The sequence below is a fragment of the Melanerpes formicivorus genome, unplaced genomic scaffold (assembly GCF_026170545.1).
Source record: "Melanerpes formicivorus ecotype bairdi unplaced genomic scaffold, bMelFor1.0.p_v2 SCAF_13, whole genome shotgun sequence".
Lineage (NCBI taxonomy): Eukaryota > Metazoa > Chordata > Aves > Piciformes > Picidae > Melanerpes > Melanerpes formicivorus.
In genome coordinates this window covers 12,382,896-12,397,984 of record NW_027142365.1, presented here as the reverse complement: position 1 = coordinate 12,397,984, position 15,089 = coordinate 12,382,896, and the positions used below count along the sequence as shown (strand labels likewise).

At 41.7% G+C, this 15,089-nt stretch overlaps 1 protein-coding gene across 21 annotated transcripts in view; it reads right to left on the bottom strand.

Moving 5' to 3' along the window:
- SVIL (supervillin) overlaps positions 1–15,089 on the bottom strand; it is a 107,920-nt gene that overhangs the window by 26,171 nt on the left and 66,660 nt on the right. For 14 of the 21 annotated variants that reach the window (XM_068146193.1, XM_068146183.1, XM_068146179.1 and 11 more), the window contains 4 exons: positions 13,693–13,912; positions 8,106–8,235; positions 3,195–3,272; positions 2,534–2,602 (listed from right to left, as the gene is read on the bottom strand). In XM_068146193.1, the coding sequence (XP_068002294.1) occupies positions 2,534–2,602; positions 3,195–3,272; positions 8,106–8,235; positions 13,693–13,912 (497 nt within the window). The remainder of the gene's footprint in view (positions 1–2,533; positions 2,603–3,194; positions 3,273–8,105; positions 8,236–13,692; positions 13,913–15,089) is intronic. The other 7 variants (XM_068146189.1, XM_068146190.1, XM_068146198.1 and 4 more) reach the window with 2 other exon arrangements.

Below are 15,089 nucleotides of genomic sequence, written 5' to 3'. Positions count from 1 at the left end.
GTTCTGGTGAAACCCCAAACCATGTTTATGTGATGATTAAAAGAAAGAAGAATTTTCCATAGCTGGAAAACTAAGTCAATTTAACTGCCAAAAGAACTTCAGGAAAACATACACCTGGGAACTGAGAATAGAATAGAACAGAACAGAACAGAATAGAACAGGAAAAGACCTTTGAGATCATCAAGTCCAGCCCATCACACACCACCATCTAATCAACTAAACCATGGCACCAAGTGCCTCATCCAGTCTCTTCTTAGACACCTCCAGTGTTCACAATTTCCAAATGGCAGCACTTCTGGAGAAATCAGGTGGTCAAAGCCCATGTGGGTTGGGAGACATTAAGGGGAGAAAAGTAGAACTTGACACACTTTAAAGTGCAAGGTTTATTTTCAATTGTAATCATTTTGATAAGGGGATTTAAAGGTGTCCCCTCCCAAAATAAAGCCCAAACAGGAATTAGAGTATCAAGAATAAACAAATGCTGGGGAAGATAAACAGCTCCAATGCATTAATTTTTTCCCCACTAAACAACCACAACAGAGGTGATTACACCCAGTGAAATGTTCTCATTGCTCATGAAAAACACATCCCTGGGTTCATCGATATCTCTTGCTTCAGACAAATGATAAAGTCCTAAAATGAAGTCAAACAGAAGAAGCCTCAGAAGAATTGGCAGCCAACAACATGAAATAACTGAAAGAGGAGGTGCCTCAAACACCAACAGTGAATCTGTAAAAAAAAGCCTTTAAAATGGGAAAATGTGCAGGAGGGGACATGTCTTAGACTGCTACAGGCTCAGATGAGGACAATATTTAGAAGAAGCAGAACTAAACCATGTAGGTTCAGGTCACACAAGCTGTGTGTTGTCCCAGATGCTCATGGAAAAGACTGCTGTAAGATAATCAATGAGGAATTAAAGCACAGGCACATAATTAATGCCATTCCACATGGCATTATGGAAAACAGATTTAATCAAACCGGTAAGTTTGATGAGATCAAGTATGATTAAGTATCTTAACACAGTTACCTCTGATTTCTTTAATATATTTGACTTAATCACAGATGACATTCTGAGTTTTCTTGAGCAAGAGGAAAACACCAGTGCAGCTTACAGGCTACGGACCAGTTAACTGACTGGAAAATTATTTCTACAGAGAAAGGAGCCATAAAGGGATCTGATTCATCCCAACTGAGACCAAAATGTTTTCATGCACATGGAAAGAAAAGACAATTCTGCTGAGAAGATCCTCGGGATGACACCAACAAACAGAAGAGTGATGAAGAGAAAGAAGAAATAATCACAGAGTTAACTTCTTTTAATCACAAAAAAAATAATCTGGTAAATGAGGTGTTTAAGAGCAATACTAGTTGAAAAAAGAAACAAGTTAAAACCAATCAGTTCAGAAGATGTGAAAAAGGTGAGAAAAAATCTCATGGAATAGTTGTTCTGAACAGGTAATCCTAGAATGGTTTGGGTTGGAAGGGACTTCCATAGGTCATCTAGTCCAAAACCCCTTCAGTGAGCAGGGACATCCTTCATTGGATCAGGCTGCTCAGAGCCTTGGCAAGCCTGACCCTGAATATCTCCAGGGATGAGGCCTCAGATACCTCTCTGTGCAACCTGTCCCAGTGTTCCACCACCCTTATGCTAAAGCACTTGTTTCTAACATCCAATCTAAATTTGCTCTTCTCTAATTTCAAACCATTGCCTCATCCTATCCCTCCAGGCCTTCACAAGCAGTCCCTCTGCAGCCTACTTGTAGCCCCCTTCAGGTACTGAAAGGCCACTATTAGGTCTCCCTGGAGCTTTCTCTTCTTCAGGCTGAACAACCCCAGCTCCCTCAGCCTGTCCTCACAACAGAGGTGCTCCAGCCCTTTCTTCATGGCCCTCCTCCAGACCTGCTCCATCAGGTCCTTGTGCTTCCTTGTGCAGAGGGCTCCAGAATAGGATGCAGTACCCCAGGTGAAGTCCCACCAGAGCAAAGTGGCAGAATCAATACTGCAACAGCTCATGGGTTTTAGCTGCTACACTTCTATCCAGGATGCTGACAGTTTGGAAAGGTTTCAGAAAAGAGAGAAAGTATTTTTTTAAGATTAAAAAAAAAAAGAAAGAAAGAAAACTACCTCAGATTAAATCAGATCAATATTTTTCCTGATGAGAGGGTCAAGAGTTAAACTGTACCCAGAGGGAATAATTGCACATGAAAAATTACTTCATGTTAGAGTGAATTTTCTGCATGTTGAAAGTTTACAATAAAGGAGAGTGCATTTTTCTAAAAGACAGCTTCATTACATTTCTATTTTTCATTATCTACTAATTCTTCATAAGTGAATTCTTCACATTGTTTAGGATGGGATTGCAGAGGTATGGACATAACTTAGAGGAGCACATCACATGAAGCTTCTCTGACATTTACTGGAACACAGCAGAACTCTATTCCCAAGCAAAGAACATGCATTTTAGATCCGAATGCAATTTTCTTTCTTCCTCCTCCCTCCAACAATTAAAGATGAAGTTTACACAGCATTTCACCTTCCATCTCCAAGGATGACGGTCATCAGAAATCAGAGAGCTTGATTCTTTCAAGCTAGCACTACAGACCTTAAAGGAAGGGGGGGGGGGGGGAAAGGAGAGAGAGAAGCAGGAAGATGGGACAGTCAGAGAATTGAAGCAGGATATGCCAAAGCAAAAAAAAATCCTTCAGACAGGGACTAAGGAAAAGTACTGTGGGAAAGTCACCTCTGAACAAAAGCAGCTTGCTTTTACAGTCAATAAATTAGATCATTTTATGTCCTACATTGTCTTACTTAGAGAAGGCAGGGTACACAGCATTTCATTCTCAAATAGCTGCTGCGCAATTACATATACAATCATATTGCTCCTTTTAGATATCCCTTTGAACAACTCACAAGTTTTCAGTGTTACAACCAATGCAATGAGGTTCCCTTCACTCACTTCCTCACCTACAGAGGCTAACAGATGTAGAGTTTTCAGAAAAGCAACCATAAGACTAGCAGAATGTATATTGAGCTATTATGGCACCATGCTGTGTACTCTGTTTCTTTAAAGCAGCATTTACTAAGCTGCTAAGTTAAGAGGATTATTAATTTCCTATTTAAAAACCCCTCCAACACTGACAAAATGTGCTTACTTGGAACTGTTGAGCATTTAAATTGTGCAGACTTTTGCTCACCTGATTAATAGGTAGAAAAGGATGAAATTTATGGAGAGCAGATATGACAGGAGAGTAAGTAGAAGCATATACAGGTTCCTATGACAAGGACAGAAGCAAAGCAAAGCAATTAGATAAGAACTGGACAGTCAGACATTGGAGGGGGGGAAAACTCATCTCTCTAATTTCTTAACATGAAGCAAATCTGAATCTTTTAACCTTCTAGAAATTTTTTTTCCCCTATTGGAAAGCCAGGGATGAAAAAAAAATTGCCATACCACAACCTCATGTTTACCAAAGCCATTCCATGCTTTAACAAGTTACTGACAATATCACTACAACTCAAGACTGAACAAAACAGCACAGCCAGAAGATTCACTTCTCATAGGCCGATCATTTTCATGTCTCCCTTTTTCACGCACCATTAAACTGATGAACCATGTCAGCCACAACGGGAATAATTCTGCTGCAAGTTTAATCAGGCCCTGCTAAGTAAGAAGCCATCCATTTTCTGGGTGAAAGGCAGGAATGTGCGCTGAGAGCGGGATAGCCAACAGCCATCTGGAGGGAATTGCTAAGCCCACGGCACTCAGCGAAGGTGAGTTCGTCGTTCTAAACAAAGCCTACAAATGACCCCTGCCTCAGAGCTGGGCTTACCCAAAGCTGATTAGACATGGCTTTATCATCTGTAATTCCTCTTCCTTTCCACAGGTTATAGCACAGAATATGGGTACACGCAGCTCCTTAATGGCTCAAAAAGAAGCCTGATCGTTAGAGGTCCAGCTTTGATCACAGCACTTGGTGGATGCCATGTGTGAAATGGATAAAACTATTACCACAGCAAGAGGTAAAGGGTCACTTTTGAGGGCTTACCCCCTTGAAGTTTTTTACCCACTTCATCTTGGGAGTAATTCTGAATTGACTGTTCAGCCCCAGCCTTTACCACTAGTGCTGAGCAGCAATCTGAACTTGCAGTAAGAATGAAGCACATTTCAAATGCCATTCACTGCTTTAATGTGACTGCAGTGCAGCTGGTAATCACATTAATCAGGGGCTCTTAAAAGGCTGACTATAAAATAGCAATTTTCATTCCAGTAAATCTTGCTGTTTTGATACTAAGGAAAGATTTTTCAAGTTAGGTAATTCTTCTACACAAAAAAAAAAAACAACCCAACCCTGAACTGGAAATCTTCCATTCAACCTAGGATGATGAATACCACTATACTAAATCCAAAGTATTTTTCACAAATAAAATGATTTTTTTTATCCAGTAAGACATTCCTCAGTGTACAGTTGCTCCCCTGCTGTTAGAGCTATTCTTTTGGTTGTCCAAGTACATTTTACCCTACACATAAATAATTTAAGAAGCCTCACAAGCTTCCAACAAATTTTCCTCCTATGTGCAGCAATTGTCAAAACAGATGCTAGAACTCTAAGTAAACCTCGGCTTCCACCTCATCTGCATCTCCCTGAGTTAGTTCTTTAGTCCCTTTTTTACCCCATGTGAGATTGCTCCATCAGCTTTTCCAAAAGGGGTGGGGTTTGTACAGTTTAGCCTACACAGAAATGACTATAAACACATTTGGAGAAATATCTCAGCATGCAGGCAACTGTGCAGAAGCATTTTGACTAGAAGTGATCAAACAGCACTAGTTCACAGCATCGTAGAATGGCTCAGGTTGGCAGGGACCTCAGAGATCATCACCTCCTGCCATGAGCAGGGATGTCTCTCAACTAGACTTAGTTGCGCAAGGCCTCATCCAATCTGCCCGTTAACACAGTTCCAGGGAGGAGGCATCCACAACCACTCTGGGCAACCTATTCTAGTATCTCACCACCCTTGTACTCAAGAACTTCTTCCTAAGATCCAGTCTAAACCTACTCTCCCTCAGCTTCAAACCATTCCCCTTTGTCCTATCTCTAGACACCCTTATGTAAAGTCTCTCTCCAACTACTTTCCTGCAGGTTCCCTTCAGACACTGGAAGGCAGCTGTAAGGTCCCTCTGGAGCCTTTTCTTCTCTAGGCTAAACAACCCCAGCTCCTTCAGCCTATCCTCACAGCAGAGGTGCTCTAGCCCTTTGATCATCCTTGTGGCCCTCCTTTGTAACTGTTTTATTAAGAGCATGAACATTTCAACTTCTGTCGCCTATAAGAAATCTAAATGTTCTCTAGCAACTTCTCTTTTATACAAGTATGCTTCAATAACCAAGTCTTCAGAACAAGTTAGCCAACCTTCTAAGAAGACATATACACAAAAGAAGATCTAGAAAAGGTGTCTTGACTAGATCACCAGGAATTAGCCCAAGAAATCCAGTAGCATCCCGGGATGGATTAGAAGGGATGTGGTTAGTAGGTCAGAGAGCTTCTCCTCTCCTTCTACTCTGTCCTGCTGAGGCCCCATCTGGAACATTATGTCCAGTTCTGGGCTCCTTAGTACAAGAGTGGCCTCAGGGAACTGGTTGAAGAGTCCAGTGCAGAGCCACAAAGATGCTGAAGGGAGTGGAACATCATCTTTATGAGGAAAGGCTGAGGGAGCTGGGGCTCTTACGCTTGGAGAAGAGAAGTGACCTCATTCATGTTTATAAAGATGTGAAGGGCAGTGTTGGGAGGATGAAGCCAGGCTCTGGCCAGTCATGGCCAATGACAGGACAAGGGGCAATGGGTGCAAGCTGGAGCAGAGAAGGTTCCATGTGAACATAAGGAAATTTTTTCTTCCCACTGTGAGGGTGACAGAGCCCTGCAACAGACTGCCCAGAGAGGTTGTGGAGTCTTCCCTGGAGACTTTCTAAACCTTCCTGGATGCGTTCCTGTGTGACCTGCCCTAGGTGTTTCTGCTCTGGCAAGGGCTTTGGACTGGATTATCTTTCAAGGTCCCTTCCAATCCCTAACATCCTGTGATTCTGTGACATTGCAGCTAAACACTTCAGGCATTATTTTGAACCAACAGGGCATGACAGAAGTTTACACACCCTTTGCTTTTGATGTATGACTGCCAGAAGCTCAGAACCCAGTAGTCAACACAATCCCTGCTTTTTTTTTTTGCAGTCCAGGAACAGAGAGCACTATAATTCCTGATCACATCATAATCTTACAGCTCCTCCACAAACAAACAGAGACCTCAGTGGCACACTGCTTCATGGTTCTCAACAGTTTACAGCCCTCACATTGATCAGTTATCAATAATGGTATTTTGAGATTTAAGGGCAGCTGAAATGGCAGGTTGTAAGCAGTGTGGTCAGCTCAGTGAAGCTTTACATTATTTATCATGTACCACATAATGAATCAGCATCACAAATATCAATATGGCTCAGGGAGTTGTGTATTTAGCCAGACTAATGGTTTTTCTTCTTCTACATCCAAGATTTCACCTGCTGGCAGACGTGCAAAACCTTTGATTTAGACTTTAAATAGCCAAAAGCTAACATGAGCCAACAGAGTGACCAACCCAGTGTCACAGAAGCTCCCACTGTTGACACTGTCACTTCAAAGCTTGAATCCTTCAAGCACTTCACGCTCCCTCACTAGCTTTAAAATCCTAACTTGTGCTTTGCTGGGTGAAGCTGCTGCAAGTGGTAACACAGCAGGGAGAATATGGGTGCTACAGAGGGAGAAGAGAGAACAAAGGTTTTGTCTCAGCCTAAATCTTGGCAGCTGCTGAAAGCTTTTTCTCAACCCCATGGTCCTCAGCAGATTTGTTATCTGATATCAACAGTTGTCAGTTTGGAGACTACTCCTTTAAAAATGTGACAAGTTTGCTTTCTCACTGAAACTATTTTTGTATCTTTCAAACTAGCGAAACTAGCAACTGGGGTTTTGAGGAAGTCCACAGTGTAAACCCAACCCAAACTGCAAATCAGCTTTCTTGGTTTTCTGTCCAGTTAACACAGAACTGTTGATGAGTCACCAGCTTATTAAATACTCATAAAATAGAGTACAAAAAAAAGAATCCTAATTGCAAATAAGTGCAATTAGAATAGAATTAACCAGGTTGGAAGGGACCTTTGAGATCATCAAGTCCAACCTATCATCCAACACCATCTAATCAACTAAACCATGGCACCAAGCACCCCATCCAGTCTCTTCCTAAACACCCCCAGTGATGGTGACTCCACCATCTCCCCGGGCAGTCCATTCCAATGGGCAATCACTCCTTCTGTGAAGAACTTCTTCCTAACACCCAGCCTACACCTCCCCTGGTGCAGCTTGAGACTGCGTCCTCTTGTTCTGGTGCTGGTTGCCTGGGAGAAGAGACCAACCCCCACCTGGCTACAACTTCCCTTCAGGTAGTTGTAGACAGCAATAAGGTCTGCCCTGAGCCTCCTCTTCTCCTCATGTGTAGACATATCCAGAGTGTGCTACCAATGTGGACTTTCCTTTCCTCTACACTTTTCTACCCATCTCCCACTCTATTTACTAACACTGACAAGACAGAGAAAATTATTGTTCAGATGGTTTTGGCTATTCACAAACACCAGAGATCATGTAGGACAATTCAGAAGCCAGCTGGCTCACGAATGCTCTGACATGTGCACTTCCTCAGGGTTTTAGGATCCAAAATTACTGCTCAAAGAGCACAGAGACAACACAGTTGCAGGAATCTGAGACATTTACAGCCTCATGCAGAATTTCACTGGGGAGAAAAGCCTTAAATCATTATATTCATAAATGTGCCAGAAACCATACAGGGCCCTATGCTGGTTCACAATCTGCTGAGGTAAAGACACTGTAACCAACATTCATGTCCCAAGACAGAGAAGTTAGTTACACTTAAAGAGCTCTCATGTTGGGAATTTTTACTTGTTGTTTTTTTTTAGCAAGAGGAGCAGCAGGAGCTAGTAGCTGATACTAAGCATGCCTGTCTAGTTGGATGCATCTTCAAAAAGCTGAAGCATTTCAAGCAGGATGTTTTTTCCAAACAAGGAGACAGTTACCTTCTTCAACAGCTGCTCAACTTCTTGCATCTGCGCGCTCCGATCTGCGACAGATGCTTTTGCATACTCCTGCTTTTTGCCCAGCCTGCTCTTCCAATCTTCTTCACCACTCTTCTTCAGCAATGCCAGCCTATAAGTAAAGAAAAAAAATCCATGCCAATAGGTAGCTACTGTACTTCCCATTACCCTCAACCCTTATTGTTTCACTAAGGCTGCATTCAAGAGAATATGAAATTAAGTCTTCCAACATTAGCCACAGTTATTTACATTTCACACACACGTACCAAGCTCACAAATGAATGCAGAGTCTTTACTGAACATGTTGAATGGGAATCATCTGTCAAAACACAGACAGCTAGATCCAAGATAGGCACTCCAGTGAATTTGTGTAGTCAGTGAAAACTGCCAATATAGTCAAGGGAAACCCAGGTATAACACAGCTCATCCTAAAGCAGACTTACCAATAGCTTAGACAAATCCCTGCCTTTTTCCCCCCCCCCCCCCCTTCCATTGATAAGGTACAGAGTGACTAGCTCAGCCATGAGTGCTTGTGCTGTAGATGTCCAAAGTCAGTAGATGAATCCTGCCTTGGGTCTTTATTATACTCATTGGAAAACAAAACCAACCAACCAACAAAGCCCCACCACATTATTTTCTTCACAACTTCAGAGGAGGTTTGTTCAACAGGTACCTACCAACTAGGTCTCATAAGGCACATTGAATGACAACTCTGCAGTTACTGCTTTCACAACAACTCCAGTTACTAAAGTTACTATCAGACAGCCCTTAAGGCTCACTTAGTATCTCCTTACTTAGCTCAGGCACTGCTGTGACACAAATCAGTAGTACTGTGAATTAGTAATTTGACTCACATTCATAGAATGATTTAAGTTGGAAAGGACATTAGAGATCATCCATTTTCAACCCCATTGCCATAGGCAGGGACACCTCCCACTAGCCCAGGTTGCTCAAGGCCTCCTCCAACCTGGCCTTGAACACCTCAAGGGAGGGGGCATCTGTTCCAGTGTCTCCCCACCCTCACTGTAAAGAATTGCTTCCTCATCTCCAGTCTAAATCTCCCATCCTCAAACTTTAAGCACAAAGGGACACTGACAGGATCTGATGGGGACAGCATCTAGATTTCTTTTGCTAGAATTAGAACCCATTTGTGAGGTGGTTTGCTTTGGGGGTACGAATATGAGGTCTACCCAGGCATGATCTTCAGCTTAACATTCTCCAGAGTTTACATTTGCCTGAATTTTCTAACTTTCAAAACCCATTCTTAGTAATTTATAAAAAGTGTATCTGCAGTACTTGTGCAAACAGTCCACTGCATTTTTTATTTTATTTGGATTAAGCCTTACTACATAAAACTTTCTCTACTCTAGGGCAGTAAGAATTATACACAAACCTTGACCCTATTAATATTTGAACAGGTTCAGTAGTTAAACCTGTTCTGACCACAAGATACAGATTCCTTTTCAGAGATGCAATTACTGTTACCCTCACAGTAAGTCTTGCCTTGAAACTCTGAGAAGGAAAGGGTAGGACCAAACAGGTCCAGCCAGAAGCCAAGTTTCAGGCAGCTGCTTCCTGCAAAAATTCTGGAGATGCAGCTATGCTACTGACCCACTCAGGGATGACCAATTGGTCCTAAGGCAGTCATTTGAGAAAAACTGAGGATGCAGAGAACAGTAAATGCACAGAATGCAAAGGCAATAAGAGTGCCCAGGCATGCAGTGCTGGCAGGGCCTCACATTGCCTGGTTGCTTCATACCTCACAGCACAGGATGAGTAGGAACTAGAAGGACTCACAATAAGGAGTTGAGGCTATGGTCACTGTTTCCAGAATGTATGCAAGATTTCATAGCCCAGAACTAATCTTCTGGAGTGCATCCATGCATGTGTGAAACTGTGGAGGAGACCAAGATGCGACTGAATCGCTACCCTGCAGCTGAGTTATCTTCAGTAGTTATGTTCTCTCAGGTCTGCTTGGCTTAGAAATGCTCTGCAGTAAGTGGAGCTGGACAGCATTTTGCTCAGGGTTGCCCTGTGAAGGGTTTGGTTTTTAAAAATGCATAGCAGGCATTTTTTTTAACCTGATATTACTGCAGAGGATTTGCCTTAGACCTTTGCTCCAAACAGCTTGGTTGAGCAGGAGCAGAAAAATTTATACTTCTAAGAGTGCTTGTGTCTCTAGAGACTTTGCTTTCTCCTCTGTCATAAAGGTGGCTTCATACTATGCCTCTACTCTTAACTTGTTCAGGTATTGAAAGAGCTTGTTCCTAGAGTGAGAGCACATCTGTGTTCTGAGTGAGGACATCAGCACTTAAGGAAAACTTCACTGCTGTGTACAACCTAGAGTCATGCATTTGTTTTGAGCTACACAAACAACAATAAACTCAGAATGGCCTCTCAGCAACAACGGAAGGGGACTCTTATCTGAGTCAAGATGCATGAATACACCCACCAGCTCAGCAGCTTACCTCAAAGCAGCTGATTCTTTGGGATGTCTACAAAAATAAGGTAATTATTTGGTCTAACCCTTGGCTTTAAGGCCTGCTGCCTACTAGTTTCGTTGCATATCTCTACTTTTCTCCTTTTGGATAAATAATGAATGATCATTCATTATTCACTTAGTTCTAGTTGTACTGCTTTTGACTCTCAAAGTTCCTTTTCCAAACTGAGAAAAATAAATAAATCTATCAGTTGTACTCTTTCCTTGAAAGAAAACAGCTTTTCATATATCCGCCCATCCTTCACAGCTTGCTCTGCATCCTGCTTTCATCTGCTACTGAGAAAGAACCATCTGCCATCAAGATGGAATGATTATTGTCCCAGAGGTGTCAGGATGGGCTCAAAGCAAAAGCTTCTACAGCTGAAGGCAAAATGTTGGATTAATACTGAGGGGAAATAGAAACAAGATTTGCCTAAACGAGGAACACTGTAGGAAAGGCCTTGGAAAAAGCTCGGCAAAACCCATCCAAAATGACACATCTTTCTTCTGTGGCAATATTTCAGATTCTGAGCTGCTAGTGCTATCCTTGAGACAGATTAAACTGGACACAGACTTGGCTTTCATATAAACTCCATTGGCTGCACTTGACCAGCTCCCTTCAGCTAAACAATAAATCCTGGAGGCAAATGTGAGATTAGTAACTACAGAAAGGAAGCTGATTGTTAAAGAGTACATAAATTCACTCTAGCGGGGACCAGACTGCACAAGAAAGCCTTGCTCTGGTGTCCTACATCAAAAGAGGTTGAAAATTAAGTTTAGGCTGGGCTCTTCCTGAGAAACAATGAATGATGGTAACATGTCCACCAGAAATTAAGAGCTGTCCATAGGATTTTAAAAGGGTGACGGTGGAATGCAGCTGACTGCTGAAGCGGAGCTGACAGGGTGGCCTTCTAGCAACTTTGGTCTCCATAAATGTACAGAGGATGGGAAGTTAAATGCAACTGATGAGCCATTCAAAGTCCTCCAAAGCATTCCTCTTCTTGAAGGCAAGGCAATTATAAAAAGTTTTCCACTACTCACATAACACATCAGTGGATTTGCCCTGGCTGCCTGGAACAAAACACAGCCAGAACTACCCCAAGATATGAACCTCTGCTACTTCTCATCTCCAAGCTGTGTTTGAAGAAGAGAGGATAGGTGGGGTTTCTTCCTTGAAAAAATCATGATTTTTCATTCTTCCATATAGCATAGGTAATTCTGAAAATGCCAGGCATGCACTCACTCCACTAGGATAATATTAGTTCAGTGAAGTTAAGCCTTTGTGGAAAAATCACTTTCATCCAGACTAGCATGCAAGCATCCTGCTCAAGTATCATTACATCTGTGGAAAAGCTGTTCTTCCAGAAGGTGAAAGAATGTCTGACACAGCCAGAAAAATCCAGTGGATGGGAAGATGAAGTTAGTGAATGTAAAAGGGAAAAAAAAATTCAAGTGTAATAGTTAATTTTTAGCAGAAATGTACTTTGAGGTTTATGGATATTTGGCATTAACCATAAGGAAAAGAAAATGACTGGTTGTAGTGTATTAATTCTGGGCCAAGAAGTAGACTACTGTGGTATTTTGGAAGGCGAAAGCATTTTGATACCAGCTCTGCCATTTACAGATGTTTGTGGAATCAGAATATACAAATTCCTGAGAGGACAGCAGGTTATTCTCTTTTGTCAGCTTTGGGTCTGACCAGACAGTCTTGGAGAGCTAACAAAAGTGATTCCAGATTATGAGTGTGACTGACAGCCTTTAATATCAGCTCCTCAAGAGATCAACTCAACTGAAGCATTAAATTTAGGACTGAAACAGCTGCTAGTACTTGGATCTTCCTTTCAATCTCTTTTTCTCCACCAGATAAAGGAGAGCAGATAATTTACTACCTATAAACCAGAAGTTATTGGTCTTAAACCTTATCTGCCCAGACAGCTGACATTTACAGACAGGGGATGTGGGTTGCTTTAAATAAAAACCAGTAAAATGAAAAAGGTAAAACACATACTTCAGAAGGGGGACTAAGACTGCACAGATGTTTGCAGCTGCCCCTGAACCACCTCTTTCTAGTTAAGGGGATAACAGGGAGTGAGGATGCTCTGTAAGTGAGGATGACTCACATACCTCCTAGAAATACATTAATTTAAGAAGCATGCTTTGGAATCTTATTGAAAACAAGAAAAATGGATGGGAATTGCTAATACCACACCCATCTCACCAAATGAGGGAATACTTTTACTCTGTGAAAGTTCAGTCAAGCAACTATTTTTATTTACTGGTTCTGCTTTCACTGCAGAAAAAACCCTGAAGCAAATATAGGCCTATTTGTCAACCTGATGCAAACAATTGTGAATTTTACTCACTGGAGGGCTATGGTTTGAGCCTGAGTTTATACTCCCAAAGTTTTAACTACGTAAGAATGACTTTTACAAGTACAACAGCAGCTCTTAGAGCTCCAGCCATGAGCTCCTACTGTCTGCACAAGCACAGAACACTTCTTTTGTTTCAGATCAGGCTTGGAAAAAGTATTTCTAATGCTCCCATAAACCTGTCCAATTTATTACCCTTTTAAAATCCCTACAGTGAGTTCTTGGTAGTCAAATGGCAACCATGCCTTTCTGAAGTAGAGAGGGAAACAATCACAGTCTATCCCTGACTCCTTGTACTCAGTTTATTTACAAGAGACTTCCATAAACCAATAGAGAAGTGGCTATTATAAAGTTAATCCCATCGTACCTGTTGTAACTGAGAGCAGAACCTGGGGAATTGCATTGAGTATAGAAGTGTAGCTAGAACGTGTATTTTGACAACTGGCATTCTCTGGACTGCTTCTTGATTATTCAGATGGCTCTTTCAAAATCAGATTATCACATTCTCTTGAGCAGTAATTCTCATTCACCACCATCTGCTTTATAAGCATGTCAGGCAGATTAGCTGCATTTTTCTGCTGTTAGTATTTGACATCTAATAAAGCCTAATAATCACTGCTTAGCTTTTGCAGAAAGGGGCTTACAGCCTCTTTTTATACCATCAGCCTAATATCTGTATTTGTAAAGATAATTAAAAAATAAAAAAGTGAAATTAAAGTACCTTTCCTTAATTGACATTGTTTTGCTGGAATTATCCAGGACATCCTCAGCTGTTTGTGCTTTGTTCTCTCCGACGGAAAACGCCTCAGAGGAATTCTTATAAAATTTGCCTTCCAATTGTTCCGAGAGCTCCTGCAGCCTGCAGGACGCCACAGCTGCAGTTTGTGAAGCTGTCCTCATTGCTGATGTGCTGGTGAGTTCAGGAGTAGGCTCAGCATGGTCTGCCCATTCGAAAGAGAAGCGCTGAATTAGACTTAGTGCTACCCTCGAACATATTCTACATCACTAACACTGAAGCAGCAAACCTGGTTTTTAACATTCAAATCAGATGCTGTCCTAACAGAGGAAAAACTTCTGGCTGAGCTAGAGCATAAAGATCAATCCTGTAATATTATCTGCTGCACAGACTGGCCACTGGTGACTGAAGTTCTCCTGAAGCCACAGAACATCATGTTCAATACCAATTCTGGACAAGGCACAAAACTGCTGCTCCTGTCATCAGGCCAACAAGAATGATGGGCAGATGAAAGTAAAAGTGGAATGAAGAGTAAAGGGAAGCAGTCAAAATTTAAATAAGAAATTAATTCATTGGGAAAGCAGCTTAATGCCTAAGTAGCACACTAGGAGGACATTTAACAGCTTTATAAAGGTATTCTTTTCTCTGAGGGTGTTGGGGGCTTTTTTGGCAATTAAACCACAGGAAAAAAGGCCTTGATGAAAGATAAATGCATCATTACAGTTACCCTTAAGGAAGTGAGTAATCTTCATTACTCCTGGAAATTTTACAAGCACAACACCCCTCTGATACACAACTGCTCACGTTTTATATCAGTCTCTGTCTCCCCTGCAGTCACCAAAAGTTAATTGGCCAGAACAGACATTGCTTTTGAACAACACTGGATAGAATACACCTTCCTCCCTATGCCCCTTCAAAGACCTTTTCACTCAAAGTAAGTTAACTTCACAAGATGAAGACAAAAATTTCCCCTAGCACTATAGGGTACTGTGATCCTGTATCACATCATCACAGAACTGAAAACAAATACAGCATCCTTCTACACATAATAAAACAGAGGGCTTTATGCAGCAACCAAACCAACTGATTACAGAACCATGGAATGGTTTGGCTTGGAAGGCACCTTTCAAGGCCATCCAGTCCAACCCTCCTGCAGTCAGCAGGGACACCTCTGCAACCAAAGCAAGTCACCCAGATTACTTTATTTCAAAGAGAGGTGAGTTTATTTATGAAGCCTGAGTTATGCTGAGTTATACAGAAATGTAATTGCCCTGAGAATTACTTGGTGTATATTTAATCACCACGTTGAAGAGGAAACAAGAGGAGTTTTGCAAAACTGGTTAGCTGAAAATTATCCACTGCTAGCTAGGTATGCACACATG